General features: G+C 47.9%; 5 protein-coding genes across 5 annotated transcripts; 1 reads left to right on the top strand and 4 right to left on the bottom strand.

Annotated features, from left to right (window-relative positions):
* Positions 1–147: 147 nt before the first annotated feature.
* On the bottom strand, positions 148–2,444 carry F5891DRAFT_168847 (uncharacterized protein). The gene is made up of 17 exons (XM_041370761.1): positions 2,178–2,444; positions 2,023–2,102; positions 1,958–1,971; positions 1,872–1,892; positions 1,755–1,823; positions 1,679–1,706; positions 1,569–1,620; positions 1,472–1,515; positions 1,395–1,419; positions 1,315–1,342; positions 1,219–1,258; positions 1,071–1,171; positions 954–1,013; positions 875–902; positions 770–827; positions 684–708; positions 148–634 (listed from the first exon to the last, which is right to left on the bottom strand). Exons 1-17 carry the CDS (start codon positions 2,242–2,244, stop codon positions 454–456), a joined length of 921 nt encoding a protein of 306 aa, XP_041217253.1. The 5' UTR covers positions 2,245–2,444; the 3' UTR covers positions 148–453.
* Positions 2,445–4,156: 1,712 nt separating this feature from the next.
* Positions 4,157–6,871, bottom strand: F5891DRAFT_1075113 (uncharacterized protein). Its single transcript, XM_041363367.1, has 11 exons — positions 6,793–6,871; positions 6,681–6,740; positions 5,693–6,629; positions 5,502–5,612; positions 5,475–5,476; positions 5,356–5,437; positions 4,960–5,307; positions 4,628–4,906; positions 4,526–4,576; positions 4,397–4,475; positions 4,157–4,345 (listed from the first exon to the last, which is right to left on the bottom strand). Exons 3-11 carry the CDS (start codon positions 6,557–6,559, stop codon positions 4,224–4,226), a joined length of 1,941 nt encoding a protein of 646 aa, XP_041217252.1. The 5' UTR covers positions 6,560–6,629; positions 6,681–6,740; positions 6,793–6,871; the 3' UTR covers positions 4,157–4,223.
* A 4,398-nt stretch (positions 6,872–11,269) lies between these two features.
* On the bottom strand, positions 11,270–13,861 carry F5891DRAFT_1075096 (MBOAT, membrane-bound O-acyltransferase family-domain-containing protein). The gene is made up of 10 exons (XM_041363366.1): positions 13,736–13,861; positions 13,382–13,684; positions 13,034–13,326; positions 12,933–12,978; positions 12,303–12,880; positions 12,063–12,250; positions 11,976–12,009; positions 11,893–11,923; positions 11,645–11,835; positions 11,270–11,580 (listed from the first exon to the last, which is right to left on the bottom strand). Exons 2-10 carry the CDS (start codon positions 13,655–13,657, stop codon positions 11,424–11,426), a joined length of 1,794 nt encoding a protein of 597 aa, XP_041217251.1. The 5' UTR covers positions 13,658–13,684; positions 13,736–13,861; the 3' UTR covers positions 11,270–11,423.
* Positions 13,862–13,969: 108 nt separating this feature from the next.
* F5891DRAFT_1075094 (cytidine deaminase-like protein) lies at positions 13,970–15,052 on the top strand. The gene is made up of 5 exons (XM_041363365.1): positions 13,970–14,089; positions 14,136–14,240; positions 14,293–14,519; positions 14,572–14,675; positions 14,733–15,052. Exons 1-5 carry the CDS (start codon positions 14,003–14,005, stop codon positions 14,798–14,800), a joined length of 591 nt encoding a protein of 196 aa, XP_041217250.1. The 5' UTR covers positions 13,970–14,002; the 3' UTR covers positions 14,801–15,052.
* Positions 15,053–15,801: 749 nt separating this feature from the next.
* Positions 15,802–19,915, bottom strand: F5891DRAFT_1075080 (prolyl oligopeptidase). Its single transcript, XM_041363364.1, has 20 exons — positions 19,872–19,915; positions 19,606–19,812; positions 19,189–19,555; positions 19,064–19,136; positions 18,936–19,012; positions 18,784–18,876; positions 18,563–18,727; positions 18,397–18,508; positions 18,223–18,338; positions 18,069–18,166; positions 17,809–17,998; positions 17,400–17,748; positions 17,197–17,351; positions 17,117–17,148; positions 17,001–17,068; positions 16,862–16,950; positions 16,789–16,807; positions 16,602–16,733; positions 16,412–16,550; positions 15,802–16,357 (listed from the first exon to the last, which is right to left on the bottom strand). Exons 3-20 carry the CDS (start codon positions 19,522–19,524, stop codon positions 16,291–16,293), a joined length of 2,310 nt encoding a protein of 769 aa, XP_041217249.1. The 5' UTR covers positions 19,525–19,555; positions 19,606–19,812; positions 19,872–19,915; the 3' UTR covers positions 15,802–16,290.

Raw genomic sequence — 19,915 nt, 5'->3', positions numbered from 1 at the left:
TAGTTTGGACTATTAGACAGAGCAGTGACATGATAATGGCTACGAAGATTGTGATCATGACGGACAACTACAGTGCCGATGTAACAGCTTCTCGACATATACGTACGATGACAACTTTATTAGGACTAGACAGTGCGTTAGCCTCAGTCGTAATGGAACAGACTTATATATTATGATATGCCTAGACAGTGCGTTAGCTATAAGCGTCCGTTAGTGTCTAGGTATGTTTCGTATATGCAAAGAGCTCACCCTCAGTCGTAATGGAACAGACTGAGGGGAGAAGACGAAACACGATGGTCTATATACGATGGTTCGTATTCCAACAGTTCGATTCCGCTAGGCGCATCGCGTCGTGTCACGTGCGAAGCACTAACAAACTTAGTACTTAACTCTAAGCAATTGCTACGACACCGAGACGGTGACATTATGTCCAAAGGATTATAGTGGATCGACTTAACAGGAGGACGCTTTTGAGGAATCTGTTCCTTCTTGCATTACCGATATTTCCTGCGGCCCGGATTTATTGTCTGGCAAGCCCACATGAATCGCCTGTGTGGAGCGTGCAAAACTGATTTCGGAAATCTCGGTTTCGTGGACTGTCTGTGGCTGCAGGTAGGAATCCCGAGCGATTAAACTGAGTAAGATATCAGTAGTCTCTTTCATCACCGTTAGGAACAACTCACTTGGCGAGAAAACATGTAGCATATACTGTCACGCCAGGACGTCAGAACATTCCGTGTACTCGAGTTGATAACAACGAGACTCTCACAGCCTCCAATAGGAAAACACATATGTAGATGATACACATCGAAACGGCAAGCTGCCCACTGCGTCTTGGTCAGAGACATGGTTATTGTGCGCGATAAGCACTCACAATTCCCATAGTGATAGATGCCACCACACTACACAGGAAGCAGTGAGTATATACCCATTGTCAATACAAAGGAACTTGCGTTGTAATCAAACCCGTTTGCGAGCAGAATATGATAAGTTTTGTGATCATTCGGTTGGTTCTGAACACAAGACGTTCAATTATACAGGTTAATTTCATACTGGAACTGATTAATCACCTTGGCGATTCAGTCATGTGTTTGCGGAGAATATAAGCCGTAGTTCCAGCGATAAGAACATCATTGATTGCTGAACAACCAAGCGAGATCAAGGTAGACCACTTTATCCTTGTGAGCTGCTTCCCTATCAAAGGTAGAACAAGCTTACGTCAATCATGACATTTAAGTTGTAATGGCTTAGTTGAGAGCTGTTTCCCGTATTTAGAAACACCTGACAGGGCGACACTGATAAAATTGGACCTACACGTAGATTGCACCAAGAAGACCAAAGACTATTTTCCGTGATTAAGTAGCGATTATCCGTTGCAGGATAGACTATCGCACCTTGCTCCATGACACAAAATGCAATCTGATTGGCGCAATTAGTTGCTGTTTCCGAGGCAGCCAAACGCAATGCCTACCAGGACGGATGTTATTCTCCGTTTACCATAGAAACTCTTCTCAACTTCACGCACGCATCAGAAAGAAGTGTCATAGTAGTACGTCAGCAGCACGCACGTCTGAAGACCCTAGATATGAAAATGCCATGCACAACAGATGTGGTCAAGGACTATGGAACGACAGTGAGCTTGATTAGTTCGAGACTGGGGAAGAAAAGCGCCACTTGCACTCATTCCGGTGTAAAGCGCCCAGTTTCTATCGTTCTGTCAGAAAGTGCCTTGATGAGTTACCGATGTCACTAACATCAACATATGGCCGAGTGTATGATTGAACTCCAACGCATGAGCAAACGATATCCAAGTAGCGATTATCCTAGCAGGACTTTCAGCGGCTTGTACAAGTATTTCTATAGAGACTCACATTTGAGCAGCTTGGATCAACCTGTAACGCAACGCCAGTCTTTCCGTTAACTGTGGCATGCATGACATGCAATTAAAGATATTTACCAGATGAAGGCAACCTGTTCTGCACTGTCAGTAATGAGTCTGTGATATGCAACGTAAATTCGTACGAAAGCTTTACACTGCCTGCAGTTCTCCCGAAATCGTCTCCGAAAATAGATCCAAACTTGCGCAGTCAAAATCAAGAAAACTCTATAAACCTTCGTTAGTATACGACTGCCGCCAGTATGGCTCTCGATAACACAATCATACATAGATGATATACCAAAACCAGTCATCACCGAAGCCACAATCCTGATAGCGGAACTGTATTTTGCCACGACCTGGGTCATGGCGCGAATGTACAAGTTGCTGATTCTTCTTTGGAGGACGGGAAGGCTGTAAATCGAAGGAACTTCAGAGAGTAATCATGCACTTAATAGTACAGGTGGCCGCACAAAGCCGGTGAATGTTCCGGGAGCACAAGAAGGTATGAGCATAGCGCTAGCCTACTAGTAGTACTGAGATAGATGCGGCCATCAGCAACTTGAAAGCTGGATCAATCGGGCTGGTTACCCGGGTCCCGGGCCTTGTAAGCAGTTGAGCTATTTTTGTAAACCTATGTAGTCTAAGGCTGTGTAGCTGAAGCGCTTCTAGTTTGTTTATATCATTCCGTGATCAATATTATTTTAACCGCGTCTTACTACATCCCCCATTCACTGATAGGCTCGCAGCACGATTTGTGAATCCTGGCACAGCTAATTCGATGTGTCGCAATGACCTTTCAGAAATAGTCAAAACGACGATGATGTCCGTCCTGAAAAAGCATCATGGCGCCAAATACCTGAAATGACCGAGGCTAACGTCTTGCGGAGGCTGTACACAACAACACCCGTTGGATGATGATGCCGCAATACCCAGGAGTTGTTGCAGGTATCGTGTCGTCAGAATCTTCATGACAATGCTGCACCCGACTCAAAACCGACGATACCCGTGCTTGCCCACACCGATAAAGCTTGATTTCGTACAAATGATCATTATCTTCCGCACCTACTCATTTGTCCAGTGATCTCATCACAGAAATCAGGCCTCGTGAACAAAAGGAGATCATATAGATTTTGGATGAACCCACAATATTTAAGATGAAATTGTTTTCCTTTGTAGCAGCGTACCAGTACGCCCATCACCTTTCTCCCCTTTCTCCCCTTTCTCAGCAGTTGTGAAGGAATCGCATATTTGATGCTAGAGTTCGTGATGAATCATAGTATTTACCGTCAAGGACCGACTTACTGCGGAATTCAATCACCTCGTCCTTTTCAGACTCTCGGATCCATCTTCCCAATCTTCACCGCTCGTGCCAAATGAGGAAGCGGCTGCGGGAGCCATGCTAGACTCAAGGGGTAAGCTGGTCTCTTCTCCTGGTCAGTTTTGTTTTATCCCTCTATTGGTTGCTCGTTTCATTCATAGGAAAAAGTGGCTTACCTCTATCTTGAAGATGCCCGGGCACTTGCCTCTGTGCTTGAAAGCTTGACCCACAGTCCAAGATGCTAGCGCTCGTTGGCAGTATAATAGGGGCTTCTGATGCATATAGCTGGTTGGTAGGATCCCAGCACCAGTCGCATGGCCTCCAATTGTTCGAAGAAGGACATTGTGCTGGAAGGCGGAGAAGAAGAAAATCGAATCCAAAGGAAAGGCGACTATCAGCTGGATGGGTATCTGGAAGTGCAATGATGATAAAGATGTAATTTTTGCGAGACTGTCAAATATCTAAGGAAAGACCAGCCATAAAACCAAGACTTGTGTCGAATGAAAGGCATTGACATACAAAACGTACGTGCAACGAGTGTTGGAGACACTGATGCTCATGTACTCTGGGTAAGTAGCGCGAGGTAGGGTAGCAAGTGTCCATCTAGCAACTGGTGTTGATCTGAACGGTCTAGGTCACCACCACAAAAAAAGCGCACTGTCGCTACAGGCCACCCAGAATACCTCATCCGATGAGGTGGCACGAACGTTCTTCTATGACGAATTGCGCATCAGGAACTTGTGAGCACTCGAGGGAACGTGACCGGTCGAAAGGGCCAGACTTAGTTTCTCTTACGCAGTCTCCACCCCTTGCTATCTTCGTTCATGCACTATAGTACTTACCTGGTATCTGAAGGTAAGTGATGGGGCTTTCGTGCTTATTAACTTCCAATTACTTACGTACATGGGGACCTGTGTGAGGGGTTTCTTGAGACTGGGTGGCAGGAAGTGAACAGTCAGTTTACAGGACCAAAACCAGTTCATCCCATTCATATGATACAATCCCAATATATAACAATACAACCTGTCAAGTAGACGGCATCTTCAAGCATGTCGCCTTCAGTCCATCTCCACTCCACTTCGCCACCTCGATCAAAAGGTCGCGTTTCTTCTCTGCAGCCGTGGCTGAGTGAAGCTCATAGAGCGTCGCTATCAAGGCTTCAGTATCCACAAACTTCTACAATGTGATGATCCACGCACAAAGATTGAAGAGGTACGGTTCTGCTACCACGACAGCCGACGGGGAGCTATGCATTGCACTCTCAAGGACTTCGATACTCTGGAAAGCCGTCGAGCACGAAAACACGATAAAAGTCAGAGAATATTCACCTCCTTGAGTTTTCCCTGACTCAGAAGAGCCACAGACAGATTATTGATCGCCTGAGTGTGTAAACATCAATCGTAAGCAAAACAACCCCATGAAGTATTTACCACAAAGTTATCCGGTTCTGCTTGTACGAGGGCTTGGAGCAGTTCATCCGCCCGTGCCCAGTTCCCCTCAGCACATGCAAGCAAGGCAGCATTCATATCTTTGAGTGTCTGCGGGACGCTGGCGTCACCCTCCACGACAGCAAAATGCGCCTCAGCCTGCGCGAGATAACCACTCTGCAAGTAAATGCGACCCACAGCAGACCGGATGGCAGGGGATGGTTGTTGCCCAGTACGTTGTGCGAACAGCGGCTCCAAAAGATTCGTTGCAGCAGTAAAATCCTGCACATAGGGGTATCAGCTCGCTTATCGAGATATGGATATGATATACATGCCTTCATCTCGATCATTTGAGACGCGATGATCAGGCACATCCGTGCAGCGCGCTCGAGCCACATCGATAAACTGGAGTCGTCGCCCTCGGTTTTCGAAATCTTGGCTTGAAGCTTGCACTTCTTGAGTAAAGCGTAGAGGATGTCCAGGTAGCCCATGGGGTCGCCTGCCCAGTATTTGAGGCGTGCGTGCATGACCTCGAGCTCAAAGGGAAGGATGCGGTTGAATAGGTATGCTCGGGCGGACGGGGGCTCTGTGGCATTGAGCACTGCAAAAAGGTTGGTGCATTCAGCAGACGTTTGGTTGTAGAGACGGAGACGAGCGAGGCTTGATAGGCGCAAAGACCAGAGCTGTTGAAAGAGGCTAAGTCACAGCGTGCATGGCCGTCATGTACTTACATCGAGAACACGAATGAGGTCCTCAGGATTACAAGTTACTAGACGATCTCGCGCCATTCTGGCAAGCGCACGCCAACTGTTTAACATCTAATATTCGAAGTGCACTTATTGAGATCTTGGATTAGCACAGGGCGTACACTCATACTCACAACCATGGAGTGAAAATCAGAATGCTGCCATTCGCCAGTGACATCTCGTACAGGACGCTTCTCTATCGGAGATACATATTTCGTGAGGAGAATATTTAGAGGGTCCGTCTAATAGTACATGGAATATACATCAATGGTGGGCGTTGATGGAACCACCAGGTGAGAGTGTAAGATAAAGAGAGGCGTACGTTTGGAATGGGTAAGAACATGGTAGGCATTGTGAGGCCAGGAAGATACAATTCGGGTGCCTCAGACTCGGTGTCGCTTGGGGGAGGCGGGGGTACGTCTTTGTTGACGTTGGGGGAAGGTAGCGAGAGGCGTACTTCAGATGACGTAAGAAGTACTGATTGTGCGAGGGCGATCTCTTCATCTGCAGGGGGGACACTTTCACTCTCGAGGGAAGCAGCTTCGACTTCAGATGAGGCATCCTCGCCTTCGGACGAGGCATCCTCTGAGCCTTCAACTATGAAGGGGTCCGGTAGCTCAGGCTCGGACACTTGTGATGGTGTACCTGGACCCTCCCCACTATCCTCAGGTAAAGTCTGGAGTAATTGTGGGGGGCGATCGATAGAATCCTCCAGATGCATGGACTGTGCAGAAGCGTAGAGAGAGCTCTGGGAAGGGTGGGAGGAAGTGGCTGATTCTGCAACCGAACTATTTCGGTCGAGGGATTTAATGCGTACACGTGGAGAAGCAAGACCCCAGTCGGCGGTGACAAAGGTACCGCTGTTATCCGATCCATGGGTTTCAGCAGACATCATGTCTTCTGAGAGTGTTCTGGAGTGCTTCGAGCTGATATCGATAACGTCGGAAGAGTAGCGAGAGCCCAGAGTTGCACTGCTTGACCTACTGCGAGGGCTGGATGGTGTAATGATTGTGTTCGGTGAATATTGATCATCGTACAGAGGAGAGTGGTTAGGAGACGGTGTGGATGGGGCAGAGGAGCTTGTTGTAGTGGTTGTCGATGTGGTCGTAGCTGAAGACTTTCGCTTATGTTTCTGGGATAGCCTTCTCTTGACGTCTTTCACAAACGTTTTGATCGACTTGACCTGCATTGTCGAGAACCTGGGTGGTGCTGAAGTATAATTGCGAATGGTCTTGATACTTTAGGCTTGGATGATGGCACTACGGTGGATGTTTAGAGAAGGTAGGGGTGATGACGGACGGGTGACATGCCTTTTAATGCTTGCTAAAGATCCGCTTTACACGTTGCAGCACACCAGCTGACAATGCTTTCTGTGCGTGTATTAGTAATGTTAAAACGGACCGTCGGATGTCTCAGACTCACCAATTGTTTGTACTACAATAGCTGTAGGTCTTTTAGCGAAACGAGCGCTGCTTCATACATAAGAGCTAGTTCGGTAACCCAAGGTAAAGTAAATTTGCCAACTTCAAGGATGATGTAAGGCCGGCACAGTAGGTGCCGATAGCTGAGTTTCAACCTTATGATATCAATATTAGTAGGACTTGTTATCCATCGCGCTCATTGCTTTAGGGATAGATTATGGATACCATTGACCCCTTGCTCCAACAACTCGCTCAAGCCCAGGCTGTTCAGCCGCCAGCTGCAGGCCGTCGGCAGAATCATATGCGAATCCTACGTCACATTGCACTACTCGTCAGTGTCCTTCTGACTGCTACGCACTCATTGCTTCAGGACTCTGTACCTGAGGCATACCACACATCGGCCCTCTCAGGTGAAGAATGGGTCATGGAACTCATCACTGGTCACCCGGATCGTATGCGATGCGAACTTGGCATGCATGCAGATGTCTTTCACGCGCTCATAGCCGAACTTCGTGTTTTGGGTTATGCTAGCTCACGCCACGTTTCGCTCGAAGAGCAACTTGCCATCTTTCTATATACGTGCGTTACAGGGCTAACGATCCGTCATGTCGGGGAGCGTTTTCAACGGTCAAACGACACCATCTCAAAGTAAGTTTGTTTTTAATGTTATTTATGATGAGCTCACAAATAATTCCAGGTATTTCCGGAAGATCTTGTTTATCTTTGCGTCCCCCCCGTTCTACACAACATACGTATGTTCTCCCAACGACACCGATGACATCTCCAGCAACATCCGTAACAATCCAAAATTCTGGCCTTACTTCAAGGACGCTATCGGTGCGATCGACGGCAGCCACATCCATGCTCGCCCCTCATCATCTGATCGCCCCTCGTATCGTAATCGCAAAGGTTTTATTTCTCAAAACTGTCTATTCGCCTGCACCTTCAACCTCAAATTCTCCTACGCTCTCACTGGCTGGGAGGGATCCGCCACAGACGCACGCCTCTATGACGAGGCTCGTTCAGGCAGTTTGTATATCCCTCCCGGCAAATATTTCTTAGCGGATGCGGGATTCCCTTTGTGTGACGAGCTCTTAGTCCCCTACCGCAGTGTCCGTTATCATTTGGCTGAATGGGGACGTGCTAATCTTAGGTATGTTTTATTTATTTTATATTTTAGGTTTTTTAATAACTATTCTATGTTTGCAGACCAACAACCAAAGAAGAGCTCTTCAATCTGCGACACTCATCCGCTCGAAATGTGATTGAGCGGATCTTTGGCGTGTTAAAACGCCGTTTTCGTATTCTGTTGCTCTCACCTGAATATCCTATGACCATCCAGGCACGTATACCTGCTGCGCTATGCGCGATTCACAATTTCATATCGACTCACAACCCTGACGACAACGTGCTCCCGGACGACGACAATGAACACTTCGATTACGACAACCCGGAGCACCAAGGGATCCCCGATGATGAGGAGGAGTTTGACGGAGCGGGAGGCATGAAGGAAGTGCGCAATCGTATTGCGCGCTGCATGTGGGAAGATTATCAGACTGTTTTGCAGCAGCGGGGCCTGCTAGATGACTCCTTTGAAGATTCTGACAATGATATGTAGCACTGTAGCACGACTCTCATGTATCCGCCGCCATCAAAGCACAAGATGTTTGCATTACCATGCTTCAACTACTGCATTATCATCATATGTTGTGTCAATAGCGCATTTTACATGAGTATACTAACTACCAGGCGCAGGAAGTTGAAGTCCCAACCGCTGGGCTGTGGAAAGAATAAAAGCACGGCGCATCTCCTTGTCAGCAGTCTGTGTGTATATGTCAGTAGCTGCAGGGTCCATAGAAAAAACCTGTTGTATTATAAGCCGCTCTGCGAACGGCAACTCTGCATCCTCAACCTGCAACATCTGCATGGCCCTCGAGCGCTGGTCCATTACCCGATCCTCAGGATAGACCATGCGCTCAGCAATTACATCTGTCAAGCGATTGACAGAGCTCTGGAATCCCATCACGGCTACAGCTGTGGTGGCCTTCGATATCTTGGTGTCCAACGTGTTAGTGTTCTTGGTGGAACCGCCCTGAGTCTGTGCATGGCCTCCTGATCCACGGCCTGATGCGCGGCCTGATACTGTCTTCGCTCTTTTGATAGAGCTCGACTCGGAGGGAGGCGGCATTTGCATTTGAGAAACTGAGGTAGATGCAGATGAGGCGGTCAGCTCCATGTCGGTGTGAGAACGTTTGCCAGGAGGAGGCATGAAGGACAGAGAAGCAGGAGGAGGCATGAAGGACGGAGAAGTAGGAGGAGGCATGAAGGATGGAGAAGCAGGTGTAGAAGTGAGGGCAGCTGCTGCAGGGGCGGTGCTAGGACCAGCAACACCAGCACTAGATGTGGCAATAATGGGACCAATCATGGTATTGTGTTCACCTGCGGGTACGCTAGGACTGGAGCTTGAGCTTAAGGGAGGGGGGAGAGCTATATTGGGTTGGTACCCTGTGCGCCCTCGGGCGCCACTGCCTCGTGGTATTATGCCGTCCATTTGCTCGTAGTGTCTCCATCCCGATGCACGAAAAGGGCGCATGACTGAATTTCCCTATTATCAAACAGTGAGACGCATGAAATAGCATTAGTGAACTTGACGTACCTTCTTGGAAACATATTCATTCCATACTGAGGTTGAAGCCTCACCCTCGACATTTGCCCCTCTAATATTGTCCCAGTGGACACCAGACTGCTGGCGATACTTCTGAATAGCATTGAAAGTCTGCTTTAACTACACAATCTATTATCAAGTCTATAAATAAATTATATATTGATAGGACTTACTGACGCCCATTTTGTCTTACACATTGCCCCACTCTTCGCTGGACCATGCTCCAGGTACTCAGCAATAGCCTCTGCAGCGCCATTGTACGTCACATCTTTGAAGTTGCCAGCATCACCGATCTTGTCCCGATTGTTGGATAGGTAGAGGAGAAACTGATCAACCTCTGTGTCGGTCCAAACAGCCCTCTCTGTAGTAGTATGAGATGACTCCTGAGCCATGGAGAGGATGTGGACTTGAGCTGATAACACTATCGATATGACACTAGCCCAGATGTTGTTCCGATTGCATAGATCTTGAGTCGTATGCTGGGGTGTGTGATAGCTAGACATGGGATCAAAGGAAGTTCAAGCTCCGATGTCGGTCTCCAAACCGGAAGCTACTGTGCCGACCTTACATCATCCTTGAAGTTGGCAAATTTACTTTACCTTGGGTTACCGAACTAGCTCTAATAAATATGCTAGCTTGAAGCCCTTTTTATACCCGATCGAGCCGGCACAATTCGCGACCCGAGCAACAGGCCTAGGCACTCAGGTTTCTTTGTTCAAACTTATCCGCTTTCGTGTCCGCCCTTGCCGTGACCAGATGACCCAAGGGACGCATGAGTTTCTTGGAGCCGGAACGGTTAACGTTGGCTGTCAACTTCGTCACTGCCTCGATTTGCCACGACTCTCGTAATTATAAATTGCTATCGCGGAATGCCCCTCTAATATGATCTCACCCCTTCCCGGAAAACGAACTCTTCCATGTGAAACTCTTCTCTATAGGCTGTCATTGCCCTCATAGACCCTGGACGTTCTTTTCATAAAAGCGTCTAGACCTGCACAGCGCTTGATGATATGTTGTTCGCTTTCGGGCCGATGTCATTTTACGACACAGTAAGACCCCAGCTGCATCCCTATCATAACACACAGCCATGGGATAGCGCTCAACTACAAAGACTCGTGGATACGCGAGAGCCGGTGACCTGTGACACTGTACGTGCGATGTCCCACAGCATCGCAGAGTCTAGGCACTCAGCGTACCTTCAATCGTATTAGGTTGACCGACATGGCTGCAACTCGTGATGCCGTGAACCTAAATGAATTTGGTACTGGCAACGACATGTAAGTGTAATACTGGTTCAGGTCGGTCACTTCGTCAGAAGATTTGGTCTGCACTAACTATTTCAGTATGCCAAGCGTGTACCTAAATTCGGACCAAGTATTGAACACCTTTTCTTTTAGTTCTCGGAAATGATAAGCTGCACCGCTGTAACGGCCCGCGTTACTCCAGACGAATGCGAAGCTTCGACTGCGCTTATGCAGCAGTTCAAATTACCGTTTACCAACTACAACGCATCCCGGCGTCGACTATGCCACATCTTTAATTGCTCTCAACGATTCACAACAATTTCCTGCATTTCCATGTAGCCGATATCAATGATCATATCTCTGCTATGATAGCGCCGCTGTGTTATCAGTTGTTATCACGGATCACTGTGAGCTAGGTTCGATGCGGAAGCAGCCGCTATCGACGCATACTTAGGCACGCCCCGTATATCCGTTCTGTTCCAATATTAATACAAAAGTGCAGTCGTATTACGCCTCTCGTATGACTTACTCTGGACTCGTTCACTCAAAGTCCCTCCGCCTGCACCTTATTGAATGTTATCAGAGTTCAGAATGCATTCCATACTCCATATTAAATTACACATGTATAGTAATTTACGGTAGCGAAGAAATCCGTCTTGATAACTCCAGATGTCTGTTCTTCTGATCGTGTAGAGATTGTTCTCCTTCTCCTCCGTCGCATCCTTAATATGCAACATAAGCAACGCATAGCAGTGGGAAGCCAGCATACAGTCCCAGCCAAAACACCACGTTCCCCATCAGCTTGTTGCGCTGGATCACTGGTGCTCTAGTCACCAAGATCAATGGGATCTGGACGAGTTGCATCAGGAATAGGTACATGCTGCATCGGTCACGCCCGCTCATCAGTATCATAATAAAAACGAAAAAAAAACAGATTCTCTCACCGAATCTTTTTCGTCACAATTGCCATGACCAGCTCATGCGCCATGGCGCTGAGAAAAAATGTGACAAACATCGCTGTGGTGCGCGATAGGCCGTACGAGGCCCGTGTTGAAGCGTACACATGCCGAAGAAGGAAACTATGCACCGGTTTGTTCCATTTACGTGAGAATTCCTCCCAAGAAGTAGAGTTCCACTGTATAAAACAACGTTCAGTCACTCGCGATGCAGTTGGGTTCCAAAATCGTCTCACCCAGTCCTCATAGAACAGACGGTCAGCAAAGCTACAAAAGACACATCAGCTATATCAGAAGGTAACAAGCGCAGCAACCTTACTAGGACAGCTCAGCGAACGCATTACATATACATTCTTAGGTGTCCGTCAGTTCAAGACCACATTATCAGCTCCGGCTCAACACTCACCAAATATGATATAAAACAGAAGCAGAAAGGCAATCATGAACGGCAATGCAAGGTCAAGCAGGGAGCGGAAGAACGATTGATCCGGCGTAGGGGTAAGCGGTATGATGAAACACTCCGCAACTGTATATAGCAGCGCAAATGAACCCATGAACGCAACTGTCTTTTCAAAAATGTACACCGGCCGTATTCTGCAACTCCTTATCAGTTCATGACGTACCATTGAAGTAGATTGCAGCGTACCGGTCGGTTCTTGGGTATTCGAGCTCGTATACCAAGGTTGGGATCAGTTGATAGACCGCAAAATTCCGGTACGTGACGTTATCGGGCCAACGCACTTGCTCCGGGCCCGTACTCACTAGCTCCGAGTCCAAGTCCAGGAATTCCTTTGCTAGACCTGCGACGTGCTCATCCGGATGGTACGAAAGAACATGCGCAATCTCAACTCCATCAATTCCGCGCCCATTTCCATTGACTGCACCCCGTTCTGACTTTGTATTCTCATCCAAACTGCTAGAGACGGCAGCAAGCCGTTGCCTCAACGCAGCAGCAGTCTTCGCATCCGTGAACGACTTTATCAATACTCCCTCGGTGTCGGGGGTGGACATTTCCATCGGCGTTGATGTGACATCGGTAACCGGAGTCTCGGCTGCCGCCTGTGCCTGTGCCCTCTTCGACATCGCGTCACGCAACGCCTGTTCCAGACCTCCAACACGGGCTGTAGCACCATTGAGTTCTGCAAGAACACCGATCGAGCGTCTAGAAATCGATTGGAGGTAGCCGTTCACAGAAATGTAAGAGTACATCTTCATGATCATGACCTTTGTTCCTCGCCCTTAGTAAAGCACTTGAAGCACTGAATGATGGGCGCACAAGTGAATGGAGAGTGAGGAAACCTGATTGGACCCAGGGCCATTGTCTAGGGGTGTTCAGTGGTCAAAATACGAGTCGGAGAGAGATGGCATGGCGCGTACCTATGAAATGTCCACGTGACTGTGATAAGCAGCACACATGTCTGGAATGCGTGTTGTAGAATGGCGCCTGTCCAATAGTAGTTGATCCAGCCCTTGCTAATAGCCTTGGCAAACGGGACACATAAAATCGTGGTGGAAACCAGCAGCAAGTCACTGAGCGCTAACGTGACTGCGTGCCGCGAAAACATTGTTGCGAAAGCGAACGACAGAGCATAACCATTAGCTTCAACGCTACTGACATAAGTCTGTACTGTGAACAGAAACAATGACATCCAGAAAAGCGTGAAGAAACCCTGACAAGTAATGTATTAGTTTCCACCGTATACGCCTGCAACGCAAGAGACGAACTCTGAACTCATTGGTGCCAGAAGTTTCATTCGTGGTGTCAAAGTGCGTCTTCCTGGGTTCAAATGTAATCATTGCGCGAAGCTTCTTCGTCGATCTTGACCGGAATGGCTTCGAAACGTGGATTGTACCTTCTGTTGTAGAAAATCCACCGTCTTCCGTGCGGGTAGTCATTACTATGGGCCCGGTGTCCTGCGCTCCATGGCGTACCGACGGTGATGTCTTATGTTTTGTCGTGCCAAACGGTTTTTCTTGGTTGAGGGGTGGAGCGGAAAGCATTTGAGCTCTCAGGCTGCTAGCAAGGAACTTGGTGCGAAATATTAGCAACAATGACGATGTAAATCGGACTGATCTCACTTAAGAAATGCTGCCTCAAATGTGCCTCAGTGTTTTACAAGGTATCGATAGAGCTGTGTGGTATTGCTGCGCCGTAGCGTCTGCGGAGGAGCGACAACGTTGTGGTACTAGCTAAGTTAGTAAGTTACTTAGTGGACACTGAATAAGTGATGTCCAATTTTTAAACCCAGCGAAGCTTTGATTATCTGTCATTCACAATTGATTCCGGGTTTCCGTTGCCAGCTTTTGAAGTCCAAGACTTCTTCGACTTTCTGATTCCCAAAGATCATGGAGGAGGAAGACAACAATGTTGAACGAGCCCATACGAACATTGCGCTCATTCATCTAAAATGGATGCGAGAAGCAATGGTAATGGTGAGGATCCGTGTCTAGAGTATTGCTTGATCATAACACACTTCAGGCAGAAGAAGCATTAGCACATAGCGAAGTGCCGGTGGGCTGCGTCTTCGTCCGGAAAACCAGCATAATTGCGCGTGCGAGGAATCGCACCAATGAATTAAGAAATGTGACCACAAGGTCATCCAGTAGTATCCGCTGGTCTAATTCCTGCTTTACAGGCTTCTAGACATGCCGAGCTCGAGGCTATCGATTTTATCCTCGCTGATAAGGAGCTGACACCAGAGCCCACTCGTTATCCTCTGGCAGATACTGTATTGTATGTCACAGTGGAACCATGCATCATGTGCGCATCTGCACTTCGTCAGCTAGGCATTAAAGAAGTCTTTTATGGTTGTGAGAATGATAAGTTTGGCGGGTGCGGGAGTGTGTTAGGTGTCAATGCGAGGTCTGTTGTCGCAATGCTATTTTTCGATTCCGAGTTCGACTAGTCACGTCAGCGAGAGGCATCCAGTTCATCCATCCTACCAAGCTACCGGCGGGTACCTTCGAGAAGAAGCCATAATGATTTTACGTCGCTTTTATGTGACAGAAAACACAAACGGCATGTCCCGCTATTCTCACTAATCAGGCCCATCACACTGACGTGTCTTTTTGCCAGCTCCGATCCCAAAGCAAAAGTCAAATCGGGTTCTCAAGACAGAAATTCCCCCGAAGATCCAAACCTGACCGCCGCTCACGATGGTATTACGTTCCAAACGTTTGATTGTCGGCATGAGAAGGCTGTGGCGCTGATTGCAGGCTTTTTTTTCACGAGGTCATCCAGGGCCACAGCATCAGTATCGCCGCTGCCGCGGCACGTCCCCGACTCCCTTTGGCTCGCATATTTCCGTAGTCGATCACACACATTCTCCGTCTCAATGTCAATTCTATACGAACACTACTCCTTCAATAAACCCGATGTAATTTCCGCCCATTCAACCCCAGAATCAACCCCAGCTCACGGACCTGAGCAATGTCAGTTGTTAAATCCGCCGTGCGACAAAGTGCCCACTGTTTCATGATATCATTGACCCATGGAATGTTCCCGTCGTCGCAGTCCATGACCTCGTTTTTTTTGCTCTGGCAATGTTTCACCACCAAGACGTTGCCGGTAACGTCGTCTGCGTTTGCCGTAATGCCTGCTATTCCCCGAATTAACCTATTGGACGCAGCGAACACAGCAAGATGCTCCCGAAAGAATGTGTATCCGAGCGCAGGTGCCCTCGCCGGCATTTCCGCAATCAGATTATAAGTTTTACGAAATTGTCCAATAGATGAGATGAAGAGGTCTGGTCCCAGCTGACTCACCCAGTGCATCACCTATAAGTGTGAGGTATTACCAGACTTTTTTGATTCTGTCCCTGAACGGCACGGAGACCACAACGAGATTCCGGGCGCTGGTCGCGTAGAGGAGCCCTCGCACGGATCCTTCATAATGCTAGAACCATTCAATGTCAGCAGGATCTCAAGCTGCCCGCTTCGACTCAACTTACCGGCCAGTGCTCATTAATCTGTGCCTCTTCCATCTGAATCCTCGTGATGGTAGCCGAGATCAAGAGAAGAGAATGCTCAACAATCACGCTTGGTTTCATAAAAATATCATGCCGATCATTATGTCGAGTCTCTGTCTTTGTATGATTCCAAACAACGCCAATTGCCTGACCTTCATCAGCGGGTTGGATTGTGCTCAGAGTGCTCTGTAGCATTCTGTAGTGAATTACGTTTCCCTGATGTTCGCGAATTGTGTGTGACGCTATGTACTCGTTGCTGAACGTGTTTGCTGGTCGCGCTGCCTTCATCCTTGGTATGTGTATACTTGATCTCGATGCGGTCCCGTTGCTCAACCTTGCCTTGCATGGTTGATCGCGTTACGAGCAGAGTGCCTCAGTTCCATGTAGTTCCCAGCACCAATATTCGGGAATCACCATCTCAACCGTCCTTTCATGACCCTGCTAAGGTGAGTCCATAACCACAATGCTCTGGACTTATCTGACCTCCGCAGGGGTCGCTCACTCATTGGCCTACACTTCGGCGGCCCACACTGTATGCGTGGAGGGCCTAGCACTTGCGGAAGTGCTGGCTAGTGATGCAAGGCAGGAATATTGTAATGAATAAGGAGTTATTTACGAGCGTATCGCCGTGTATTACGCGATCGCTCATGTCCTTGCTGAACATGATCAATCTTGCCATTCTAGCCCGAGAGATTGGGCCACGAAACCCCACTTGTCTGCCGCATCTTGGATCCTGTAAAGCCAATATGTCACATGTTTTTGACGTCCGAGAAGAACAGGCACGTACCTCTTCTCAGTAGCCTTACCTGCGCCATGTCCTGCTTTTTTGTCAATGCGAATAAGGAGGGGGTGAGGATTATGGGCAAGTGTGTGTTGCAACGTCGCGGCATGTTTGAACGAGTGAAGGGGGACGACTCGATCATCATCTGACATAGTTTGATCAGCTACAATTCAAAAATTGAGACCAAACAACACACGATCAGCAGTCATGAGCAACAGCGGGGGTAGGGTCTTGTCCGTTGTGACATTATGGAGCGGTGAAATGGGATAAATAAAATCAAAGTCATGTGGGTCGTGTGGATTTCCGTAGTCAGATGTCCACGCTTTGCCTACAGACCAAAACATTAGATCGACATCAAACTCTGCGATATAATGTGTTCTTACCGATCGTGAAGTCGGCGAACTATAAGTGTCATGGCTGAGCAGGAATAGACACTACCAAAAACATAACGCTCACCTTCAGGAGGTCAAGCACACCAACTTCGGCCACACCTGCCCCGAATGTGCCCTCTGGGGCGATGTTCACGCAAGCGGCCACGAGCAATCCTAACATCATGGTTAAGAATCACTACAAATAGGCGGGTGGAGTGACCTGCCTCCATTGGATCCACCGTTGATGGCGACCTTACCGGGCGCAGCAATCTTGTTTCTAACAAGATACTCACTGCACGTGTGAGTTGTCAGATTGCGATGGCGAGAGAACTCCACTCACGTAGCAGCAATAAAGTCGTTAAAGACGTTAATCTGCGGCAACCATTAGATATGGTCTTTAGCACTAATGAAGTTTTGCACCTTCCGTTCTTTTGTGCCAGCAAGATGCCATTCTTCACCAAACTCGCCTCCTCCGCGAATATTGGGTAAAGCATATACAGCGCCATATGCCTTGATGAAAGTCAGGATGGTAGGACTAAATGAGGGGCTGAGTGATATACTAAATCCACCATAACCTGATTCGTAGTGTCAAATATTGATTAAAACGGACGATGTCATCTTACCGTATTGAATAGCAGGTGCGGTTCCATCGGACTTTGTTGACTTATGCTTCACGATGAACATCGGCACCTTCGTACCATCCTTGCTCTCATACCAGACTTGCTCAGCGCTGAACTCATCCGGTACCAGCCTCTCCATTATTGTTGACCGGTATATGCTCCAACGTTTGTCTTCACCTGGTTCATCGAAATCGTATCGTGCTACAATCCCAGGGTTGGTGAACCCAGTCAGGAACACGAAGAAGTGCGACTGTGCTCGGCGGCCATTGACTTCTGTAGCACCAACGAATTCTGGAGCAAGCCGAGTAAGTTGTTTGCCCTCCATCGAGTAGAGATATAATTCATCGATGACCTGCAGTCCTCCATGACGTGAGCTTCCGCAATATGGAGTGCGTGAAGCAACTCCACTTACATTGCGCTTGTATACAACGGCCAGTCTATCACCTCCCACGGCAGTAATGTCGTCCAAGTATGCATCTTTGACTTCCGGTATTAAAACCTTGTGCTGGCGCGATGGGTCTGCGAGGTCGATCGTGATAACTTGACATTGAGGCGCGTTCTCATTTGTCCGTAAGTATAGTTTAGTTCCGTCATTCGCGATGCTGATGGGAGAATGGCATGGGGTGTCAGCAGGTCAAGTGGTTTCCATCAGAGATTGATGACACCACTGACACCGTGTATTCCGATTCGAACTCGTTTACAATCTTGTCCCATTTCATGTTTTGGCCAATTTCATTTTCTTGCAAATCGGCCACCCACAGCATGTTTTTCTAGGCCCAAAATAATCAAGTAAATCGGCGACGTAGGACAATGGATGAGCGCAAACCTTTCCAGTGTCTTGAACGATATCAAGAAACAGATATCTCCCATCTACCTCCGAAACCGAAGCACCCCACATCCATTCGGGGTGCTCGGCATCTTTGATGACTAGGATATCTTGCGCTGAATGCTTGAATTAGTCAAGAGAGTAGCAATACAACCAAATGTAGATAGCTCGAACATTGTGGAGTTCCGATCCTGTGATAGTAGAGCATAGCATCCTTATCGTCTGTGGTTTCTGTGCCAGCTTTGTCCTCCGTTGCAAGACCATGAGACTCTCTGCTTGGAAACCGCTGGGGAGAGTACCTTCGTGGTCAGGTACAAGATATCAATTGCTCAGGACCTACCTGGTAGAAAAAACCTTTAGAATCATGAGTCCAAGTGATGGACGAAAATTTCACGAAACGAATCTCCTCTGCAAGCCTTTTTGTATGGTGATCGTTAGGTTGCCCATCAATCGCAGTGAAAGGTTCGCTTGTACGTCGCACATAAACTGTATAAAAATCGCTTCCCTGGAATGAACTGGAGATTAACGTCCTGTTCCGAATGACATAGTATAGTCACGGACCGACAACGAGATGCCATAGGCGAAGTATTCGCCACAGCGAGAGAATGCCGTTACAGAGAGGGCCACAGTGCCGTCAGTGGACAACAAATTGGGCTATGTAGTCATGTGTCATTACCCAAATCCGCTCAAAGTAGACGGGCATTTCAACTTACATCAAAGTAGACTTCTCCGCCTGGCCCCTTCTCCCCCGATCCATCAGGGAGATTAGCGTCTTTAGAACGGCAAATCACTGTGAAACTAGATATTTGGCATCCAACATGTTCATGGTGTCTCAACCTACCTGACTGAGGCTGAAGACCGCTATTGTAGTACCAGTACCAACGACCATCATACTTGAGCGATGGCGCAGAAAACTTGAAAGAAGTGAGAATAATAAAAAAATAACTAACTGTTATGATGACCGACCTTAGCATAGTCAGTATTTGCCCTGATCTCCTGCTCTAGCTTAGTTCGAACAGGATTTTTATCTAAGTGAGATCTAGTAAATTGGTCTTGCGCCGTGGTCCACTGATCAGTCTCCTGTGACTGTTGCTCGAGCCATTGATATGGATCAGAAACGCGAACTTCGCCCTGTTTCTCGCTCTTGTAGATATCGACATGCTCGGACCGACGAGCTTGTGGATATTGGTTAGGTGTCCAGGGAGTGGCCATGGTTCTGGTATGAGTTGAACGTGAAGCAAAGCTGAAGAGCTTATAAATGCGAGTTGTGGGACGAAACACGCGGAGACCCAGGATGAGCATTCGGAATCTAGATGCCCACCTCCGCTTTAATCTAAATCAGATCAGGAAGTGCCAAGTGTCCCACAGCAAACGACAACATGCCAAATGATTAAATCGATAAAAGCGGCAAATCCAGGTTGCTTTCCAAGCCTTCGATACAGAAACGGACACGGTGTTTAAGTCCAAGGCGGGTCTACTCAGCGTCTGGAGCGACTCGGGCCTGGGTTCCTTCTAAATTGTTGAAATATTCAGGACCCTCAAAAATTCGAGCCGGAATGGTACCCGGCAGTGGCACCTGTCCTGACTCCCCTTCCGAACAGAAAAAAAAGAAGTTTAGAGACGGTCGACAATGAGCGATAAGTACTCACGAGTTGCTGATATTTTAAAAATTAACAAGGGATGCTGATTAGTA

This window comes from Suillus fuscotomentosus (genome assembly GCF_016647785.1).
Source record: "Suillus fuscotomentosus strain FC203 chromosome Unknown F5891scaffold_174, whole genome shotgun sequence".
NCBI lineage: Eukaryota > Fungi > Basidiomycota > Agaricomycetes > Boletales > Suillaceae > Suillus > Suillus fuscotomentosus.
The sequence above is the reverse complement of the archived record's forward strand: the minus strand, read 5'-3'. Positions and strand labels throughout refer to the sequence as shown.

Bases quoted from the DNA above. Each gene is read 5' to 3' on its own strand.
- F5891DRAFT_168847 (XM_041370761.1), bottom strand. From the start codon at position 2,244: ATGACCCAGGTCGTGGCAAAATACAGTTCCGCTATCAGGATTGTGGCT. The intron at 1,621-1,678 runs GCAAGTGGCGCT...GTCGTTCCATAG, and splicing joins CGCTTTACACCGGAATGAGT to TCCTTGACCACATCTGTTGT. The intron at 903-953 runs GCAAGTTCCTTT...CTTCCTGTGTAG, and splicing joins CAAACGGGTTTGATTACAAC to TGTGGTGGCATCTATCACTA.
- F5891DRAFT_1075113 (XM_041363367.1), bottom strand. From the start codon at position 6,559: ATGCAGGTCAAGTCGATCAAAACGTTTGTGAAAGACGTCAAGAGAAGG. The intron at 5,613-5,692 runs GTACGCCTCTCT...ATGTACTATTAG, and splicing joins TGTTCTTACCCATTCCAAAC to ACGGACCCTCTAAATATTCT. The intron at 4,346-4,396 runs GTGCGTGGATCA...AAGCCTTGATAG, and splicing joins ACCGTACCTCTTCAATCTTT to CGACGCTCTATGAGCTTCAC.
- F5891DRAFT_1075096 (XM_041363366.1), bottom strand. From the start codon at position 13,657: ATGCTTTCCGCTCCACCCCTCAACCAAGAAAAACCGTTTGGCACGACA. The intron at 12,010-12,062 runs GTGAGTGTTGAG...CGGACACCTAAG, and splicing joins TCTGTTTTATATCATATTTG to AATGTATATGTAATGCGTTC. The intron at 11,581-11,644 runs GTGAGAGAATCT...TGACCGATGCAG, and splicing joins ATTGTGACGAAAAAGATTCG to CATGTACCTATTCCTGATGC.
- F5891DRAFT_1075094 (XM_041363365.1), top strand. From the start codon at position 14,003: ATGGAGGAGGAAGACAACAATGTTGAACGAGCCCATACGAACATTGCG. The intron at 14,241-14,292 runs GTGACCACAAGG...CCTGCTTTACAG, and splicing joins GCACCAATGAATTAAGAAAT to GCTTCTAGACATGCCGAGCT. The intron at 14,676-14,732 runs GCATGTCCCGCT...TCTTTTTGCCAG, and splicing joins TGTGACAGAAAACACAAACG to CTCCGATCCCAAAGCAAAAG.
- F5891DRAFT_1075080 (XM_041363364.1), bottom strand. From the start codon at position 19,524: ATGCTCATCCTGGGTCTCCGCGTGTTTCGTCCCACAACTCGCATTTAT. The intron at 18,728-18,783 runs GTCCGTGACTAT...AGTTCATTCCAG, and splicing joins CCTATGGCATCTCGTTGTCG to GGAAGCGATTTTTATACAGT. The intron at 17,352-17,399 runs GTAAGATGACAT...ACTACGAATCAG, and splicing joins CGCACCTGCTATTCAATACG to GTTATGGTGGATTTAGTATA.